We start from the raw sequence: 23573 nt of genomic DNA, 5'->3' as shown, positions 1-23573 counted from the left end.
TATTTTCTCAATGAAAATAGGATTATTATAACTCTAGATATTCCCTTGGTCAGGTGCATAGGGCATTTTTGGGTAATTGTAGTTTGGTAATGTGGTCTATTGTGGCTGAAAGCTTAGAGTGGTTTGAGTCTAATGTGGATCAAAACCTAAAAGATACAATGATTTAATAACTTTGTGTGAACTATCTTCATCTACTGCTTTCTTTTTATTTATCTTTTTCAAAGCTTTCAGAATCTTGCTTAATTTTCTCTCAAGTATCTTCTAGGCCTTTTCTATCCTTTTGAGACAATTTGCATTATCCTACTCCATTTTCTTGGCTCTAGCCTGGGTATTATACGAATGTGTAGCTATTCTTGTACCTTAGTACCATAATTTAAAGTCAATGTAATGAATGAATGTGATGCAATACATGAAAAAGAAAGAAAAAAATATTTGCCCCTTTAAAGATTTCAACAAAAGTGGAACCTTTATCTTATCTCTATATTGATACAACATAGGTTTTCGGATCATCCATGGAGCTAACCATTTTACTTGACAAGCTGTGAGCTTTTGCAACTCACATTCCCATTCTTTTTGAGTCTTTGCTTCTGGCCAATGACTCTGACAGATTTTCTTAACTGGACTTCGACAACTAAAACAAAGCTTAGGGAAAACACTCTTCTTGCATTCAAAATGGCTCTTCATCCATATATACAACAGTGGGGTGCAACCCATAAAATGTGTTTTGCCATTCTGTCTACAAAAGCTTAGAGATTTGATAGTTTCTACCAATATAACTGGTGAAGGATTACACTATTTTTTATTTTGTTCAAATAGATCCACCACTTCTATCTCAATATGGCCTAAGACCTTAGGGAAAATGACCATTCCATATATGGCTAGAGCAAACACACTTATTCTCTAATCATTATCTGGATGTTTGACAATGAAGTCTCGAAGAATTTCCCATGGAATACCTTTGTACTCTCATTTGTCTCAAATGTATGAATCTACAAAATCTTTTCCCACTCATAAAATGTGAACTAGCTTCCTGTGATTTTCTAATTTATGCCTTTTTACATACACTCTGTCTAAAGACCAAAGATGCATACCCACTAAATTTGAATATTCCTCAATTGTTGTCACCAAGTCAACCTCATTGAAGATGAAACAACAATAGGAAGGATCCCAAAACTGTATTATTGCCTTAAGGAATGAGTTATCAACCTTCACTGATAGAAGATATGCATTATGCTTGAACTTCTGAAAAAAAGCTGGTTGCCTCGAAAGAGCCATATTATTCTATATATCTGATAAGTTTTTCAAGTCATTTTATTTGAAGAGCACCCAAGCTTCCTTTAGTAATGTTGAGACATAACTAGGTGATAAATAATCTCTTTCTTTTTGTTGCCTCTTTTTTAACTCTATTTTCACATCTGTGGGTAAATTATATTTGAAAAGTATAGATGAAGTGCAAACCTGACTTTTTGTAGGTTCCATGAAAGCTTTTGTTGAAAATACTTTTCAGATAGGAACAATATGCAATCTGTGTATATGTTTATGAATATGCACAAGGAAAAGCAATAAAAGAAGACAAGAAAATTAGTTAGTCACCTCAATAAAAAATACAAAATAAACACTATAAAGCAAATAGAATAACAACATGACCTTAAATTTTGGATTAACTATAAAGGGTGAAAAGACATGGCTCTACCTATGGTTAGGCTCCTAAAGTTAACTATATGTAGTTTGGATTATTTCTAAAAGGTTTCCAAATTATTCTTTACATCATTGTCCATTACAGACTAAGAAGGCATCTTGATCTTTACCCATCACAGGCTATAAGCAGAAAGGGTTTAATTTGAGTGGGAGTGTTTCACAGGCCCATACGAAGACATGAAATCTCATGAGGGCATAGGTACTTCACTCCCTCTTGAGGGTAGAGTTCAGGCGGAGAGCTTTATATTATACATATGCAAATAAATGACAAATATATTCAATAAATAAATTAATAACTAAGCATATATAAGCAATGAAAAGAAATAAATAAAAAAGTAATCTCAAATTTATTAAGCAAGGCTTGGATAATAAAAAACCATATAAGGTAGGAACAATATACAATCTGCACATATGTTTATGAATATGCACAAAAAGAAAAGCAATAAAAGAAGACAAGAAAATTAGTTAGTCACCTCAACAAAAAATACAAAATAAACACCATAAAGCAAATAGAATAACAACATGACTCTATATTTTAGATTAACTATAAATGGTGGAAAGACATGGCTCTACCTATGGTTATGCTCCTAAAGTCAACCCTATGTGCTTTGGATTATTTCTAAAAGGTTCTTAAATTATTTCTTACATCATTATTCATTACAGACTGGTAAGACATCATGATCTTTATCTATCATAGGCTATAAGTGGAAATGTTTCAATTTGAGTGAAAGTGTTTTGCATGCCCATGTAGAGACATGAAATCTCATAAGAACGTAGGTACTTTACGTTCTCTTAACTAAGCAGATATAAGCAATGAAAAGAAATAATAAAAAAATAATCTCAAATTTATTAAGCAAGGCTTGGATAATAAAAAATCATTTATTGGCCTAACTCTTGAGGTCCCTAGTGGAGTTGCCAAATTGTCATAACGTATAGATTCGTGGACCTGTTATTAGACATGGATTAGAGGAGTCGTCACAAATCTTTTTTGTTTAGGTGTGATTGGTCACCTAATCAAATCTAATCCACGAAACCAAATTTTAGATTTAAGAGTGAGGTAACGTGTGAAGAAGGTTATAGTACCCTCACAACTCCCATCCAAAGGATGGTACCAGCTTGATTTCAGATTATCCAAGCCTTGATCATATTTGTAATTTACCAAAATATTAAATATTAAAAATTATTCTTAAAATTGCCCTAATATTTTGGTAGCACTTTAATATTAAAAATTAGTTTTGAAATTGCTCGAATAGTTTGGTAGCACTTTAAGATAATTCTCTCACCTTAAAAGTATTCATGGAGACAAGTGTTTCACTTTAAAAAGGCTTCGTCAGTAGATTTATTACTATATTTTATTTAAAAAAATGAGTAAAGTCTCCCAATAGTTTGTAGAACTTACTTAAAAGAAAACCTCCTAACAGTTTGGTGAGATTTTATTTGAAAAATATTTATAAAATTTTTTTATTATTTTTTTGAAATTTCATTAAATCTCCCAATAGTTTGGTAAGACTTAATTTAAAAGCAAATCCTCCAATATTTTAGTAGGATCAAAAATTATTTTTTAAAAAAAAATTATTTATGAAACTTTCTAATTTACGAAGCATTCATCCAATAGTTTGGAGGATAAAATTATTTTTTTCTTTTATTTTAGCGAACTGATTTATGAAATTTTTCAATAGTTTGGTGCATTCCATACATTTAAATCCATGAAAATTCTCCAACAATTTGATAGGACTCATGAATTTATTTGAAAATATCGTTTTATTATTATTTTTTTTTATTTTCCTTTTTTTAGAAAAGAAATTTGAATATTTAGCAAATAATAAATAAAAAACAGTAAAATAAGATGAAAATAAAAATAAAAAACTTAAAATAAAAAATGAATAAAAATCAAAATCAAAAAATAAAATAAAATAAAATAAAAAAACCTGCCATTGGGTCGGGTCAATATGCAGGTCGGCACGTGAGTTAACGGGTCACACGTGGATCTTAAGACTTTCAAAATGGTGTCATGTTAGGGTGGTATAAAAAAGCCAATCTTCAACGTTTTTGCTTCAGAAGCCTTGGTCCTCTCTTTCTAGCTTGGAAAATCCTTTGCCTTCTCTTTAAAACCCCAAGAGCAACCCAAGAACATTCAATCAAAAACTAGAAAAATCCACCGATTTTTTAAAAAGTCACTAGAATGTCCATCAAAAACTGAAAAACCCATTGGTTTATGAAAAGGTCATCAGAATCTCACCAGAAAATTCAACCTTCACTAGAATATTTAATCGAAAAATTCAAAGTTCATCCCCAAAATCCCAGAGTTCCCAAAAATTCCTAGAAAAACCTAGATTTTTTAGAAAAGTCTAAATTTTGATCCAAAACCCAGATTTTCAAATCCTACACTCTAGAACAAAAACCCAAAACCCAAACTGTTCTTTATCACCACAGTATCAAACCCAGGCACTCCTAAAACCAAAATCTTAGAAACTTAACTCCAGACAATTTTTCTAGAATTTTTAAACACCCAACCTTTTCTTATCAAATCCACCATGTCGTGTCCCTCTAATTCTTAGTTCAATTTATAGGCACTCTTAAGAGAATTATTAGGAAATGGATATAATCAATCCAAGCTTGAATCTTGGGATTAAGTTCTGTCCGAGTATAATTTAGGGTTGGATTTTTATTAACGTTCATTATCAAATTAAAAGTTTTGTGATTTGCATTAAATCATTTTAACCATATACATCTTTTGCGATTTAGCTGTGAATATTTCAGTTTCCAAAACTCTTGTTGCAGATTGAACAAAAAAAGAATAAAGAATAAAGACAAAATATAATAATAATAATAATAATAATAATAATAATAATAATAATAATAATAATAATAATAGTAATAGTAATAATAATATGAGATACTTCAATAGTATAATGTATTATAATATAATAATTATAATACAATAATATACTATACTGATATATTATGATATACTAACAATATAATATAATAATAATATAACAAATAAAAATAATGCTAATAACAAAAAATAATAACAGTATTGGTAGTAACCAACTCAATTGATCCTGGACACAGGTGAGTGTCTACAGATATAGGCTGTTATGTGATGAAAGGATATCAGTGTTAGTATAGGAATAAATAACGATTGTGGATTATGGGGGAAGATTTGGATAGTAGACCTACCAAGTAAAATCCGAATCTTTCTATGGAAGGTGTGTCAAGGTTGCCTACCGATGATGAAAATGTTAGAAAAAATAAATAAGAGAAGATAAATAATAGAAAATGATTTTAGCTTTGAGGTGTGAAGAATACTTTCTTAAAGGTAATTATGTCTTTAGGATACGATAAACCTTAAACTCTCAAATTAGAAGTAGTGAAAATGGTTGTATTGAAAGATTTATTTATAATGAATTAATAGACATAAACTTCTTTTCAGATGGTTAGGATCTTTTATATAATCATGACCTTTATGAATAATAATCTATTTATATTCAAATAGTTATGACCATTTGTTATATGATAATTATTTGTGTTCAAACATAATTATTTAAAATATGAATAAAATTAATAGAAAAATTAATTTTATTCATCAATAATTAATCTTTCTATCCAATGTGGGATGCACCACATTCTAAACTACCAATAATCCCTCACTAGTTTGGAATGTTGGTGCTTAATTTTTACCTTTTACATAAATAAATATTATGAATACAAGAAGGTATCTTTCAATTTAAACCTTCAATTAGTGTACATATCTTAGAATTCTAATGAAATTGATGGTGTTTATAGATTAAACTCAACTCCTAGTGTTAGAATTGAATATATAACACATAATACTTATTTATTCTTCTGTCAGAGGTTTATAACCGCTTTTAGCACTATTATGGCTATGTGTTTATCCTATTCATAAACATTTACAAGAGAGAACCTAATTCTTTTTGTTGAAGTGGCACCACTTCGATGTTTATATAGGTAAAGTTTCTATTATGTCTCCATTGCTTTAGACATTTAAAACTCTATTAAGAGTATAAAAACTCATCTTTCCTACACAATGGACCATACGAGTTTCTAAAATTTGAATGGATTTTACTAGTATTTAACATGCACATAACAATAACTTATTTTTAACTATTAAACTTTGTAATTAGAGGTTACTAATTAAAAGTTGGGTTCCCATTATTGGTGTCTAATAGTAAGGTTTAAATCTATTCTACTTGTAATACTACTAACCAAATATCTTGGAATTCAATTTTCTTTTATGGTAATTACCCCCACTTGAAATTGAATATCTAATATAATCACTTCAGGTTAATATTTTCAAACTTTTCATTTTGCATATCATTTATACGCTTCAGACATTGTTGCCTCATTCTTATCATTTTAAAAAATAGTTGGCTTTGGTTATGGCCACAACTCTATATTCATTAATTTCAACCAATCTATTTCCATACTTTTATACATTTTTAATATAATTATACTTCTAGTACAATTGGATAAACTCAATGAATAAACCAAACGATTTTAGTCCTTTTAAGATTTTTTAAGGACCTTTTTTATGATTTTACTTTAATAAGTGTTCAAAATTGTTAGTCTATATAATTTGCTCATAAAATTATACTAAAATCTTACAACACTATAGTGGTAATTTTTACTTAATTTTATTCTTATCACCCTCACCGTGTGCAAGTATGCATTCTTTTATTAAAGAATGTCTCATTCAGTTATTCAAGATATTATATATACTTAATCAAGTTGCAGTTTCATTTATCTTTTCACTATTTGGGAGATTTTTTTTTAAGTCGGAGGCCTTCAAATCCACCATTAGTGACAGATAACTAGCAAATATCTTAATATTTCTATAAAAATTTCAAAACTTTTATATTTTAATTCAATATAAAAGTTTACATCAATAGACAGATTTCAAATATAATCATGCTTCTATAGTCTCATTTTAAGACTTTTATGTCAATTCATAAATCCTTGTATGAATCTATTTCATTATAGACATTATTAATAATTTTGTATTACCATGAACAAAACTATTTCCATCACCTAAATGGATCAAATAGCATTCCTTTTGCTATTATAAAAGTATTCATATTCATAAGATCTTTGAATCACTCATGACTTCAAAAGTAAATATACTTTGAAATTTTCACTATATAAAACCATAAATGATAAATCATTTGTACAATCCATGAATTAGACCACATACATAACAAAAAACTACCATAATGTGATCAAGATTACGACATCAATTTTGGCTTATGGCTTTTCTGAGCCAACCATAATAATCTACATCATATCTACAAATCATTTAGATTTGGCTATTGAAGTTATCTCATTTATAATGATGGCTTTTTGTGAATACTCTCTCAAATGTTATCATGAGTTTTCAATGCATATAGTAATTGCCCAATGACCAATTCCAAGTTCATGATTATTGGAACCTCTAAACTTGATTTCAAAATTTTATGAGAACTTTATTTCACTACCATTGTGTAGCCAATATATCTTTGTTATTTACCACTTTTAATTGGTCCTAACATTTTCAGATATATAATAAATTTAAACTTTACTCATAGGACCAATATGCCTATATACAATAAGAGTCTATTATATATTTATCTCCAATTTCAAATACTTTAACAATCATTTTGTGATCAATATATTTATATCTAGATCACCATATCAATGCACGTCATGAAACGTGAATCCAAATATTCATTTTCATAAAATAGTATAAACAATAATTATAATATGAGTTCTACTCATATTTCATGCAAAAATTTATGATGAATTTGCATTGGTTAAATCATTGATTGGCTAACTTTAAGACTTACGGCTTTCACAAACTAATATTATTATCTAAGCCCATATGTTAATATGGTATATAACCAACCACGTCCTTATCAATATCATGAAACTATTGAAAACCTCATAAACTTATTCACTTTTCATTTTAACAACCTACAAAAGGCCATTTTTTTTAGTACAAGAAGCAAAAATACTTTCATTGTCTTTAACAAATAATGTATTAATTGGATGATGGCATTCTATCTAATTAGTTCATATCTTTCTTATATATATAAGAAAAAAAAATTCCATCCCATTCAATTCATTTTCGTAATATATGACAAATTATACCAATGTTCTTCATGCCATCACAAAATGGAATTAAAAACATGCATGCATTATTGAATTTACATGTTCTTTTCTAATTTGTAAACATGCTTAATTAGACATTGGTGAGCATCCTTCAAAATGCTAGTAATCGACAAATGCTTCAATATTTTTTAATGGCATGTTTTTTTGTTTAATTAATATCCCATATGCAAAATGCAACATTGCATTTTTGTAACCATTGATTAACTCTCCGATGGCTTTTTATGATTTCCACTTTGTGATTGTTCATAACAAAATTTTATTTTGTAAAATCACTTCTAGTGTAATACCCCAGTAGGCAAAATACATGTTACATTGCCCATGTTTCTAATAATAACCATTATTTGGTTTATTATCCACCAATTAATCCAAGAAATACCATATCTTAGTAATAATTATTTACATATATCAATTTGATTTTAATTGGTTTTCATGAAAATTAAACACTAGTCAAAATTTAAACCAATAATAAATTTTAAATATATATATCAACATTTGATTTATAAACGACCAACAAAGATAAAATCATACAAATAGCTTAACTCAACTTATTATCTTAATTTTGGTGCCATGATTTAATAATAAAACTAATCATGTACCAAATCTTATTTTCTACATATATTCTTTACTTGCATCTAATTTCTCATGGCAAATTCTTTTACCTATTTCTGATTGTTTTCATAGAAACTATGAGACAATTTGCTTATTCTATATATAACCAAAACATGACAATTAAACAATCAGCCATTCCATTAGAACCTAATTTAATTTATTACTTGATAACAAGTGATAATTCTTTTGGTCATGAATCAATTCATATTTTTCTTTTTTATGTTTTCAGGTTATTTCCCATCCTAGTCTTTATAAGCATCGATTTTTTAAATAAATATAATATAATTCATTAAACTCAATTGTGAAGTCAATTTTATTATATGCATAAACTTATGCAATGTAATCAATATTTTGCATATTGTGTTTTTGACTTTACACACTAATGAAATAAATTGTTAAAATGTTTATCTCATTCAATCAATCTTTTTATCAGCAATTATGCAAAAAATAAAATACATACCTCTAATGAAGATCTTTATAAAAATTAACATTTTGGTCCATAGAAACATTAATCATTTGGCATCTTGAGCCTTCTCTAATACTAATTTCTAAATCATGCCAATTTCTTTTCCTTGTAGCTTCCTTATGCAAAATGTAACTTTCTCATAATTGCTTTTAAATTGTTAGAAAAAATAAATAAGAGAAGATAAATAATAGAAAAGAATTTTAGCTTTGAGGCATGAATAATACTTTCTTAAAGGCAATTATGTCTTTAGGATACAATAAAATCTCAAACTCTCCAATCAGAAGTAGTAAAAATGATTATACTGAAAGATTTATTTATAATGAATTAACAGATATAAACTTTTATTCAGGTTATAACCTTTTATATAATTATGATCTTTATGAATAATAATCTATTTATATTCAAATAGTTATAATCATTTGTCATATGATAATTATTTGTGTTCTAACATAATTATTTAAAATATGAATAAAATTAATACAAAAATTAATTTTATTCATCAATAATTAAATCTTCTTATCTAATATAGGATGCACCACATTCTATACTACCAACAGAAAAAACTGGTAAACAAGACAATTCAAGTGGATGACACATGTTTCAGATGCAGACAAGTGACGAAAATAATTTTCCCTGCTTTGAAAGAGTTCACTGCGTTGAGAGAGATATGGCAGCAACTTAACTACCCATTGGATAGAAATATATTTGAGCATGAAGAAGGACCTGAATGGATGAAAAGTTTGATCAAGAAACTGGATAAGAAACAACTGCAGCAACTTGCTATTGAATGCTGGACAATCTGGACTAACAGAAACGGAGAATAACACGGATAGGGTACGAAAGCAACTATGCCCACAGCAAACTCCATCAACTCGTATATAACAGAGTATAATCAAGCTCAATCAAGTTTGAAATGAGAACAGAGCATGGTAAAGCAAACGTGGGAACCATCTAAATATGGTTTTTATAAAGTGAACTTTGATGGTGCCTTGGATCCAAAGGAGAATAAGGGAGGTATAGGAGTGATTATTCGAAACTTGGGAGGTCAGTTCATGGGAGCATGTTCTATCAACCTGGAAAGAGTTGTTGATTCGTTTGTAGTGGAGGCTAATGCAGTTGTAAGAGCTTTAGATTTTGCTCCCGAGATTGGTTTTCAGTCGATAATAATAGAAGGAGATGCACTGGGAATTTTAAAGAAACTGCAGTCAGAAGAGCTAGATTTTTCTCCCATAGGAACAATCATGGGTGAGGCTAGAAGCAAAACAAAAAGCTTCACTAATTGTGCTATTATGCATATAGGCAGAAATGGAAATGAAGTAGCTCACATGTTAGCAAAGCATGGGATTGGTATCAATAGGGACATGTATTGGATAGAAGACGCTCCAACTTTTCTGTGTAATGCCATACCTACAGTATCTAATTCCTATTATTGAATGAAGTTATTTATTTCAAAAAAATTAAAAATCATAAACATGTAATATTTATTAACATATTTATAAAAAAAATTAACTAAAATAGTTGCAATCAAGTAATTAGCCTTTAGCAGGCTAATTATCATAATATAAAAGATTTAAAATAAATAACTAATTCAGTTCACATTATTAGTGAAATATGAAAGATACTGAAATAAATACGGATTTGTTGCCTAAAATTTTGTAAGTACAGTTAATATCAATGAATTACAAAAACTAGGAACCAAATTAAATTACTAATGATTTTTCCATAAGATCCTACTAAATACTCGCCTATTTGGTGACTTTTGAACTTATTGTTATTTTAACTTAAAATTATTAATAAAAATTTTAGAATTTTAGTTCAATTTAATGAGAATAGTAATTCAAATCTATTGAGATTTTTTAAAATCGATTTGATATTACTTGATGGATAAGAAGACAAGAATTTTAAGGATAAGCTAAAAGTCTTATAAATAGTGAAAGAAAAAAAATATAAAAAAGTTATAAGGTTCTATGAAATAGACATTTCATAAGACTAGAGGAGATAATTGAGAGAGTCCATATGGATGTATATGCTTAATATTTGGTGTGTGAATACTCTATAGAACTAGAGAAAAATATCTATAAGTATTGTTTGTGAGTAAACTATAAGAGAAAGAGATGGTCCACATAAGTGTGTGTGTGTGTGTAAATGTTTGATTTAGGATCGTTAGAGATCAATTTGGGATCGTTAGAGATCAGCTTGGGATTAAAATTCTATATTTGCGATTAATTACAACTAGACAATTAGTGGATCTTTTCTTTCATCCATGGACATAAAATATTTTGAGTTGGGCTAAACCACATTTAATTGTTGTCTTTTGTATGAATAATTTATGGTTTGATTATGCTTCTATTTGCGTGATTGTCTAATTAATTAGGGATTTTTTTGCCTAATAATTGGTATAAGAGTTATATTCAAAGCAAATGTGGATGGAATACCTAACAACAGATATTAGAGTAAAGTTTGAAGCATTTAAACACAAAAAAAAAAAAGATGAGTGCAAGACTTCAATTGCATGTAGATTCAAGCATGAAGAATGATGATTGGATGAAATTTGAGTCAAAGTGAAAATTATTAGAAATAATGACTCAAATCGCATAAAAAATTTAATTAATATTTTTTCGAAATTGGTTAGCTATTATTTGATAGATAATAAAACTTGTAAGACAAGAATTTTAAGAGAAAAGAGCTTTTGATGGGTAAGTTACAAGTTTTATAATAGTGGAAATTTTTATAAGGTAGATATGAGAGAAAAAATGTAAGAGAGTCATAAGATTTTATAGGATAGTCATCTCATAGAACTAAAGGAGATTGAGAGGATGCATATGAGTGTGTATATTTGATGTTTGCCATGTAAATACTCCATGAGACTAAAGAAGAATGTCTATAAGTATTGTTTATAAGTACACTATAAAAAAATGAGAGGGTTTACATAAGTATGTATGTGAATGTTTTATTTGGGATTGTAAAGATAAATTTGATATCGTTAGAGATCAACTTAGAATTGAGATTATATGTTTATAAGTTTTTACAACTATAAATTTTTTTTTTCATTCGTGGAAGTTGATTATTTTTAATTAAGTTACAATATGTTAAATTGTTGTCTCTTGTATGAATATATTATGATTTGATTTTGCTTCTACTTGCTCAATTGTTCAATTCATCAAAGAAGCTTTTAGGCCTAACACAACCTAGGGAACATTTATTCTTACTTTTTATTACTAATGCATAATAAATTTTAATTTAAAAACTATAATATTTACATATTAAAATATGCATATTACAAAAGTATACTTGATGTTAAGTAAGTTGGTGAAATAATTCCATTATTGGAATAGGACTTAAATTTGTTTTGTGATGGCATTTTACTACTTTCATATTGCATTATATATATATATATTTAATGGCATATGTTAATTAATATATTAACTTCTTTGTTTCTAATTAACTAAATGACCCATATATTGGCATTAATTAAGTCTATAAATAAAGTTTATAAGATTCTTAGATCTTTCACTTTGAAATTTATTCTTAAAATAAATAATGGTTTGCGAAGAATTGAACCTACCATTGAAATTCCATCTTCATACATTCTGTTATGAATTGTTTGGTTTTTTTTTTTTTTTTTTTTTTTTTTTTACTTTTAATTTTAAGGAATGCTTCCCAAACTTCAATAATAACTTTATCATGCAAAGACATTCTACATGATAGCTAGATATATAATTTACTTTGTTTGAATCGTCTTGGTAGAGACTTCTGGTCAACTCAAAAAGTTAACCTCACATTTATATATATTGATTTGCATTACAGTCATTTAGACAATAATTTGTTGCTTGTTTCTGAATAATCATATGAGACAGGGAAGAATTAATAAGAATTCCATAAGATAAATAAACATGATCAATTGAGCTCTGCTACGACATCTCCGATGGTTAACGTAGAAATTAAATGACCTAAAAGTACAAAATGAGAAGAGTTGTGGAGAGGAAAAGCATTGAACATAACTTCAGTGGCTTTCATACCCTTCTCAATTTGCAAACTCAGAATGTTGCGGCCTTAAGAACATTGAACAATGTTCAATGGTCGGCCAAGAGATATTTGTTTTCATACTATAGCATGATTGTGCTGGACATTGAGCAATGTTCTGTTTTTGAGGGAGAAAAAGAGAATAACTAATCATGGTTTTTTCTTCCAAGCTTGGAAATTGAACTCAAAGTACTAGAAATCACAATATAATTCTTTCTTATTGATCACAATATTCTAGCATTCTCTTAAACTCTGTTACAAAAACAAAACAACATCCATCCTAATCACAGTAACATTAAAAGGAAAGCAACACATCAAATCTTCACATCGTTTTCCTAAAACTCATTTGAGTCCCCTTTTGCAACGAGTGTATAAAGTGCAGGGCCGATTACCATTACCGATTGGTTTTATGCAATTTCCATATATATTTGCATTGCAGATAGGTGGTTTCTCCAAACCTCGATATGAAATATACTGAGGCTGATATCCTGCAAGAATCCTCTGGTTGATTTCGGATCTCTCGAAGAACACTTCTTCTTCTTCACCTTCAATGTATTCAGCAATTGTTTCATCATATGTTGTAGTATTTGTTTTGCTTTCAGGAAGGATTGCTCTGGCCAGACTTGTGCTGAATAGTATTAAAAGCAACGAAGCTAAAGAGAACATTGGAAAAAATCCCATTGATCCTGTTTTCATCTCTCTCTTTCTTTCTTTTCTCTTTATTCAACTTAATTTCAGAGTAGAACAGATTAGCTATAAAAGCCTAAAACAAAGGATCAGCATGAAAGGGTATCATTTCATTGGTTGGCTAGGGTCTTGCGTATGGGAGACGAATTTGCTCTTTCATTTTTTTCTTTGTAGGAAGAAAATGACAGCTTTTTTATTGACTCGGTCAAGATAATTTTATCTTAAAATGAAATTCGGTGTAAATTAAAATTACGTTTAACTCTGTTGTATAATCAGTTTTGAAAAATAAATTTTTTGATAAATTTAAAATTCAAAATTTAACATTTACAATTTTTTTCTATCTTCCAACAAGCAACCGTTTTTATAAAAAAATAAATAAAATAACAATTTTCTTATAGCTAAAAACGAATTCACGTAAAACAAGGTTCATTGAAAGTTGACTTTCTGTCAGGTCTTGCCATTTTCTGTTGGCTTTTAGTAAACTTTTCTACTGACTTGTCAACTTCCCTATCATTTTCTGCCAACAAGGTGAATGAAAATTAGCCATCACTCAGCGTCAAAAGTAAAAAAATTATCTCTCAAAGGAAAAAAAAAAGCAAGGAGTTGCGCTGGCATCAACTCAGGAAAAATTTGAAGCCCACCGATAATAACCAAATTACGTATCTTCAGCGTCAAAATATTTTTCTAGAGTCCTAATTCATACACCCAATCTCAAATAATTAAGGGATAGAATTTACATAATTGGATGGATCTATATAGCCAACAGTTGCGTGCAGCGTATCAATGGAATTTTAAATTTTTAATTTAATAAATAAAATTTAAAATTAAATAATTTTAAATATATAAAAAATATTAATATAAATATAATACATACACGACAAATCTTTAATTCAAATATAAATGCATATATTTTTTCTTCAAATTAAATGTTTGGATTCAAATATTTTTCTTAACAAAAAAAACAAACATATATAAAATTAAGTACATATTTAGCACTCATCTTAGATTCAATCAAAACACTACAATATTAAGATGTCATCAAATTTACATAGAAAATTACTCAAACACAGATGAAATAACTAATACAAGGTTGACAATCTTGAGAGAAACTGATCAAGCTAGGATAATCATATTTGCAATGATGAAGCAAGAGAGAGAACGATTACCGGCCTCGCTTGCATCGAGTATACAGGGTACAAGGCCGATTGGACGGACCGACAGGTACTATGCAATTGCCATAGATGTTACCATTACAAATGCGAGGCCTCTGAAGAGCTCCATAACATACGTGACGTTCTTGGAGGAAGCGTTTAGGCAAGTGATTTTCTCTGCTTAGATTTAGGCTGCAATCTTCAGTAATGGTGCCATTGCATAGGCTGATGACAGTACTGTTGCGATCTGAAAAGTTAGAAGTTTCAAAGGCATGTATAGGAAATAGAAGAGCTGAGATCATTGCCAGAGAAACATAGATAATTCCTCTATTGAAATCATTTCCCATTGTTTTTTTTTCTTTGGATAATTGCATATGCTTCTATGAAGCTAGTCATCCACTTGATCAATACTTCAGTTTTTTATGACTTTATTCCTTTCCTTTTTCTTTTGGGCATCTGCTTTTATTTCCACTAAGTTACTTTAATTAAGATTTGTATCAACTTTGCTTTAATAAAGTAGACCGATAACATGAGAAAATAAGGGGGCATTTAATTTATAATTTTATAATTATTTAATCATAATAAAAAATCATATAAAGATCTACTACTTTGATGAATTTCACATTTTTTAAATTATGATTAATTAATTATAATGATCATAAGTAATATGTTTTTATAAAAAAATAAATAAATTTTTAGGCTATAAACATCGTTGACTTGGCGATTTGAACATTGAGTACATAGCGAAACAACACAGACAACGAAGCTTCTAGGAACCCACAAATATAGGTAGATTTCATAATTTTGCGATAGAGTGTTACCCACGATATTAATGCATATCATGTCAACATATGTCTCTTTTATTAGAAAAAAGTTCATTCTTTTTAAAGTTAGCACAGAGTTATAAAAAGAAGAAATTAAATCTAAGGTTTTACCGATAAGAAAAATGGAAAAAAGTGAAGATGTACAATTTATTAATTTAATAATTAAAATTTATAATCATTTTTTATTTTATAACTTAATCTTTAAATTAATAAATATTTTATTTTTAATTTTTTCCAATCTTCCTATTAAGCAAAGCCTGAATTCCATTTTAGAAAAGAAAAATATTTATACTTTGAACGAAAATCTTATGCATCACCAATTTACGACGAACTATGTTTAACGGTGTCCTCACTACGAAAGCCCCACCAAGCTTACGCCAAACATATCGCCACTACATCACCACTTTCTTCCAAGGAACACTTGTTACATCTGCTACCTTCACCAACTTGTAGAGTAAAACGCCAAATTTAACTAACCTTTAGCTTTTGTTGAATTGACCTATATTCTCACCGTATCGGTGACGTTATTTCAGGATTTGTCTCAAATCTTAAATCATCAAAAGAAAAAAAGCTTTTTTTCTAATTTTAAAATCTTCACTATCAATATTGTTAGATATTTATCTTAAAATGTCAAGAAAAAAACAAAGTTAGGTTAGGTACGAAAAAGAAAAGCATTCGCCGTGTTTCCACACTGTTACACCGTTTGTCTTCTTTAGCATATCCATCTTCTTTATTAATGATAGATCGATGATAATGAAAGGTACCAACTCAATTTAGAACATAGTGAAGCTTCTCGGAAGGTCGCTGCTATAAAATAAATTGCTTTTGTAATCATCCTTTTGCTAGTAATAATCTTTGTTGAATATTTGTTTCAGAATTATGTACTCTTTTTTCTTAAATACCTATTTCATTTTTTTTTTATTTTTGTACATTTTAACTTTATTTTTCATAATAACATTTTAAAATTTTTTATATTTTAATATAAATTACATGAAAATCAAACGGAAATAAAGAATGAAATACAAAGGAAAAGGAACCGTTACTAATTAATCATTCTATTTAGATGAGGTTTTTGGATGAAAATTTTCATTTCAATCAAGATTTTTTAAAATTTAAAAACAAATTTACTTATTTGACAAAAAAAATAAGATAAAATTTTAAAATTTAAGTGGAATTTCAAAAGAAAATTTGAGGTAATCAAATTCCCTCTTAACATTCCACTAAAAAAAGTGATTTTTCAAAATTTTTTCAAATCTTCTCTATTTATTGCATATGACCCATCATAAAATATAATATTCAAAAAAATAAATATAATTTTATTTGTTTATAATATATATTTTTATTTTTATATTATTAGTAATATCTATATATTTTTATAAATATAATAAATACCCATATTTCATTTTTTATTTATACATATATTTTTTATCTTTAATGTCATTATTCTTTTTTATAATAATTTTTTTATCTCATCAAATTCTAATAAATTAAGTTTGTTTCTGAGAAATATTTACCCAAACAAAATAATTACACAAGTTAGCGTTTTAAAATAATACATTTTAAAATACTTTTATTTCCATTATTTTCAAAATTTTAAAATTCTCTATGCAAATGCATTGCAGTTGTTTTAGGTTGAGTCCAATAGCTAAATTAGACCAAGTACCCAAGGCCCAAACTAATATGATACTCTTTACGCAGAAAGCCAGAAACAATGGTGGCTCGATTATTGCCCAACGAAATGCTCCGAGTCCCAAATATTTCTCTTCTCTTTTACGTTTGTGGTTCAATGATTTCAATCAATGGGCTTTGGCCCAATTGAGAAGATTAATTTGAATAGTTGCTTTGGATTTTGGCGAGTTTAACTTTCTAACACTGCGGAGGAACAATTTTTTAGTGTGCTACAGTTGTGTTATACGATTTGACCTTCAAAAAATCAATTAGGCTTTTGTGGAATTCACTTTAATTTGCTATTTTTTTTTTTCTGATTGTCTTATATGCAAAAGTTGCCAATAGTTGTCAGAGTTGTAGTACTATTTAATTTATGAATTATTGAGTTCTTTCTATAATTATGAAACATCATGACTCGATGCAAATTCAATTCAAAACAAAGAAAGAAAAAGAAAAACGGTCTAGCAACGGTCCAAGAAGCGAAAGTGGGGCATGAAGACTGAAAATTTCTGTGCATGCAGCCGAAGACTTTGAAAGTCTATGGCAGTATAATCAAAGTCTAAGATTCTCTTTTGTCATTGCATATAATCTTTTAGTAATTAATTTGGCTCTATTAACTCAGATTTCTCCGATATTTCCCCACAAACAAACAAACTGGTAAAAATGTTAGGCTTCTTCTTGGAATGATCATGGAATGATTGGTATCCGGGAATTGGAGTGAACGGAGGGGTATGAAACTTTTGTTTTTTATCTTCCAGGTTTTGATCGGCCTGATTGAAAGCAAATTCAGTTGCTTGAGACTCCTGATTGTCACAAAGCCTAACTTCTCTACAAGAAGAAACAGTTTCAGCATTGAATCCAATGTTAATCTTTGTCATCTACCTCATCTCTTTTCTCCCTCTTCTCCTCTCCATCGCCGCTGTCCAAAACTCACCTCCATACTCTCGTACAGATTTCATACTCCTTGATTGTGGTGAACTGTCGAACACAACTTCATTAGATGGCCGTAGCTGGGATGCCGATTCTGATCACTCCAAATTTTCTGCTTCTACCAGAGAAAATGCTTCTTTTGTTTCCAAAGCCTCCAACCAGGATCCCTCTGTCACCGGAATTCCATACATGACTGCACGTATATTTCGCTCAGAATTCACCTACAACTTCCCTGTATTACCTGGCCCAAAATTTCTTCGTCTGTACTTCTATTCAGCTGAATATCCTGGCCTTAATATCTCCACTTCTTTCTTCTCTGCCACCGCCAATAATTATACTCTCTTGAGCAATTTCAGTGCCTATTTAACAGCTTCGGCTACAAAGCCTCCAAGTCACTATTTCGTCAAAGAATTTATAATCACTGTATGGGACAACCAGAGGCTGAGCCTAACCTTTATTCCATCTCCCAACTCTTACGCTTTTATTAATGGAGTCGAAATTGTTTCCATGCCAAGCAGCCTCTACATGGGTGGCGATGATAACCATCCGACTTTAGTTGGCTCTGGCTCTTCCTTTCCTTTGCAAAATACAACAAATCTTGAGACTTTTTATCGGCTAAATGTTGGGGGACAAGAGATCAGAAACACAGAAGATACCGGCATGTATCGAACATGGCGTCAAGATGACGGTTATATCTATGGGGGAGCACTTGGGACTGTTCAATCTTTCCTTAATGATCCAATCAAATACACGCCAAAGACGCCGGCTTACACTGCGCCAGTGAATGTTTATGCCACTGAGCGTACCATGGATAGAGATTCTCACATTAATCTTAACTATAACCTCACTTGGATCTTCCCTGTTGATGTTCACTTCTATTACCTTGTTAGGTTGCATTTTTGTGAGAATCCCAACATCACTAAAGCAAATCAACGTGTGTTCAGTATATTTATTAACAATCAGACTGCCGAAAGAGAATTAGATGTGTTTAAATGGACCGGTGGCTCTGGGATTCCTAGGTATGAAGACTACGTTGTATTTGCTACAAAGAAGGAACTCTGGCTAGCTTTGCACCCTAACATGCGTTCAACTCCAACCTATGCTGATGCCATCTTGAACGGGATAGAGATTTTGAAGCTAAACAATTCTCAAGGCATCCTGGCAGGGCCTAATCCAGACCCATTGGAAACCCCTATATCTCCTGAACAGAACCCCAGTTTACAGAATAGTTCAGGAAATAAGAAATTCTCAACAATTTTATCGATCCTTGGAGCTGTTCTTGGTGCTATAATTCTCCTATCTCTTCTCTTGGGTTGCTTTATTTTCCAAAGAAAAAGAAGAGTTAAGGACTCAATTTCTGTCCCCGCAGAGTTTGCTAAACCTGAAGAGACTTCCTCTTTACTCCCCTCAGATCTCTGCCGTCGCTTCTCAATCACTGAAATCAAAGAAGCCACTCATAATTTCGATGAACAATTTCTGATAGGCCATGGAGGATTTGGCAATGTCTACAAAGGGTTCATCGATGGTGGTGCCACCACCATAGCAATCAAACGGCTAAACCCATCATCAAAACAAGGAGTCCACGAATTCCAAACGGAAATTGCAATGCTATCTCAACTCAGGCATCTCCATCTTGTGTCTTTGATTGGCTACTGTAATGATCAAGGTGAGATGATACTTGTATACGAGTACATGGCCCATGGTACTCTCCGTGATCATCTTTACAAAACCAACAATCCTCCTTTGTCATGGAAGTTAAGGCTTGAAATTTGCCTTGGAGCTGCCCGTGGTTTGCAATATCTTCATAGTGATGCAAAGCAATGTATCATACACCGGGATGTGAAATCGTCCAACATTTTGTTGGACGAGAATTACGTTGCTAAAGTTTCGGATTTTGGCTTGTCTAAATTGGGCCCTACAAGCGTGTCTCAAACCCACGTCAGTACCGTGGTAAAGGGTAGCTTCGGGTACTTGGATCCAGAATACTATCGTCGGCAGCAACTCACCGAAAAATCTGATGTGTATTCATTTGGTGTGGTGTTGTTTGAGACACTATGTGCAAGGCCGCCCGTGGTCCAAAACTTGCCAAAGCAGCAAATCAGCTTGGCAAACTGGGGTCGAATTTGTTGTCAAAGGGGTACTCTTGATCAAATTATAGACCCATGTTTGACAGGTGAGATTGCAGCTGAGGGCTTGAAAAAGTTCGGTGAGATTGCTGAGAGTTGTGTGAGTGATGAAGCAATTAAAAGGCCAACAATGAGTGATGTAGTTTGGAGCCTAGAATTTGTATTGCAGCTTCAAGAGACCGCGGAGAAGAACAATGATGGGATGAAGAAAGTGAAGAAAAGTGAGGTGAAAGAGGTTGTTTCCACGGATGATGAAATATTTAGTGGGTCAGGTGAACAAGCTTCCAAATCAACGAGCACCCTGTTTTGTGAGGGACATAGTATTTCTCTAGGTGATGAGTTTAGTATATGACAAGCTCTAAAAATTATGTTCTCTAAGAGTTCGGATTAAAAGGATGGCCAATGTCAATTAGATATAGTTGTTATATTATGCTTATTTTTAATGAAAGTTGAATTATACTTTAAAATTGTAAATATTTCGTTCCAAAATAAATTTTAAAGCATTGGTTCAATTTGATTTCTCATATTATATATATGAATTTCAAGAATAAAAGTAACTTAATAAATGGAAACTAGTAAGTAATATTGCTCAAGTTGTTCATAAATTTCATACCGAATTTGAAAATGAATGTATGGCGATGAATTTACTCTTTTCACAACACGAGAATAGAGTTTTACAGCCAGTATTATTCAGTTGGTTTTAAAGAACCGCCTCCAAAACCTAAAATTAAAATTATACTAAAACCAATTGACTTATGTTTGGAGAAAAGAATACCAAGTTTTTTCATCAGGTAATTAACCATAGGAGGCAAATGAATAAAGTTTTGACATTTAAAGATGGTAATGGGGATTGGATGGAGGACGAGGCTAGCATTATAAAGAGATTTTACTGATTTCTATAAATCTTCTTATCAAAATGGAAGCAGGGATTGGACGATTGTGTATTTTATGTTTCTCGTCTGGTGAATTCTGATATGAATTGGAAATTGCTTAGAGAACTGCAAGACAAGAAAGATTGGGAAGCTGTTATTCGATTGGGTGCAATTAAGGCTCCTGGCCCGGATGGATTCAATGGTTTTTTCTATAAGAATATTTGGAGGTGGTTAACGGTGATGTGCTGAACACTGTTAAGAGCTTCTGTCATAGTGGCAGATAGCTAAAAGAGCTTAAGCATGTCAATAGACTAAAGGAAAGTTTTTTGGATTCCAAGGTTTCATTTGGCGAAACGTACAGCTAATTGAGCCGCAGATTGGATGGCAAAACAAGCAATCAGGAATGAGCCTTGATAGTTGGATGAGACAACCCCCATCCCTCATTTGTGCATAATCTGGATAAGGAGCTTTTTCCCCTACTGAGGCTCTTATAAATTTTTATTCTCGAAATAAAGTTAATTTATACTTATTTCCTAAAATAAGACGCTTATAATAAAAGAGTGCCATGTCATCACTATCATCACATTTTTCCTTCTTCACTCCTCTTTCAATTATCATAAAAGCTAATGCATGAATCATTTCAAGAAACATTGAAGAGAATAAACAAAACAAAAAAAGGTTACCATTTATCTAATTTTTTTGGTAATGAAATGAGAGTATAATCCATTTCTAAGACTTGAAGAAAATTGAAAGGTTGATTAAAAGTGTCGTAACGATTTTGTGTCCGTCCAACGAATTTGAAATGAAATAAAAATAATGGAGTCGTCACCAATCTTTTTTTTGTTAGGTGCGATTGGTCACTTACTAAAACATATCATTTTAATAAAGTTTTAAAATTAATTAAAATTTATTAAAAAAAATTTTATGGTCTGCGAAACAGTCTGGGTTCAGGAGTTGGTTATGCGTGGGGAAAGATTAGTACCCCTATAGCACCCGTTAAAAATAGTACCAATTAACAACGTGTTATCCTTTGATTTTGATAAAAATAGTTCAATTTTTGATGTTCGAAAAATAATTCCCTTGATTTTTATTTATTAGAAAAAAAAATTTATTCTCGCGAAAAATAAATGAAAAACTTTTTATTGAAATAATTTTTAAAATATTTCAGTACGTTGACAACATTAGAAGAACTTTTTCTCACCTATAGATTTCTTAGGCATTGCTTCTCAAAATACCTTAGAATCTCATCTTCGGGGGCTCAAATTTACTTTTCGTAAAAATGTCATGAATGCAATGCAAAATGTTACCATGTTAATACACACATTTTATTTTCCTTTGTTAGAAATTTTATTAATTATTTTATTAATATTCTTATTTAAAATTTTGAAGAAAAATGAAATTTTCATTATATTGAAGATTTTCTATAAATATTCTAATACACTGGTAATATTTTACAAAAAATCTTCTCACCTAAAGATTTCTTAAAGCATCTCTACTCGGAATACTTTTAGAATCCCGTTATCGGATAAAAAATTTTTTTTCTCATTTTTATTACTTATATTTTTAATATATTAATCAATTTTTATTTATTACTAAAAAAAAAATTTTACTGTATTAAAATTTTTTTATAAATACTCCAATACACTAGTAGTATTTTTAAAAAATCTTCTAACCTGAAGATTTTGTGGCATCACTACTCGGAATACCTTTGAATATCGTCGTCGGATAAAACTTTCATTTTCCTACATTTTTTATTAGTTTAGTATTATTATTAAATTTATTTTTATATTATTTTGTTTTTAAAGTTTATTTTAAAAATTAACAAAATTATAAAAAAAATTTAATCACATATTTCATCATTTAATCTAACAAATATAAATATTTTAATATGCATAAATATTAATAAAATAATATATAAAAAATAAAAAAAAATTTTACCTGAACTGGACCTTTCAACGGTCCAATCAACACGTGGTTCGGTTCGATGGTTCGATCTAACGGTTTGGCTCTGTCTGGGCACGGTCTGAGTGGCTTAGCGGTTGAGTACTAGTTCGGTTTCGATTCAGTCAGACCGGTCAGAGGCTGATGAAAGAAGTGGGTGGCGGGTTGATACGTTGATCTTGGGTGCTTAAAACGACGTCATTTTGGGCGTTTATTGAAATGACGTCGTTTTGGCTATTGACAGCTTATATAAAAGTTAAAAAAAAAAATTTCATTCATTTCTTTCATTGTAAAAAAAAAAACCTTTCTTTTTTTTTTCCTTCTTCTTCAACCAAACGCAGTGCCAGCCGATCGCTGTCACCGCCACCATCGCCGTCATTCGTCGATCACCCGCTGCCATCGTCGGTGTC

General features: G+C 30.2%; 2 protein-coding genes across 2 annotated transcripts; both read left to right on the top strand.

The window, feature by feature from the left end:
- The first annotated feature begins 9867 nt into the window (after positions 1-9867).
- Positions 9868-10374, top strand: LOC149512926 (uncharacterized). Its single transcript, XM_089751116.1, has one exon. It carries the CDS (start codon positions 9868-9870, stop codon positions 10372-10374), a length of 507 nt encoding a protein of 168 aa, XP_089607242.1.
- A 7406-nt stretch (positions 10375-17780) lies between these two features.
- On the top strand, positions 17781-20867 carry LOC111305685 (putative receptor-like protein kinase At5g39000). The gene has a single exon (XM_022903413.2). The coding sequence runs from the start codon at positions 18156-18158 to the stop codon at positions 20700-20702; it is 2547 nt and encodes an 848-aa protein (XP_022759148.1). The 5' UTR covers positions 17781-18155; the 3' UTR covers positions 20703-20867.
- The last annotated feature ends 2706 nt before the right edge of the window (positions 20868-23573 follow it).

The sequence above is a fragment of the Durio zibethinus genome, chromosome 21 (genome assembly GCF_047325235.1).
Source record: "Durio zibethinus cultivar Kanyao isolate XHJ-2024 chromosome 21, ASM4732523v1, whole genome shotgun sequence".
In the NCBI taxonomy this organism is placed as follows: domain Eukaryota; kingdom Viridiplantae; phylum Streptophyta; class Magnoliopsida; order Malvales; family Malvaceae; genus Durio; species Durio zibethinus.
This window is presented reverse-complemented; position numbering and strand designations above follow the sequence as displayed.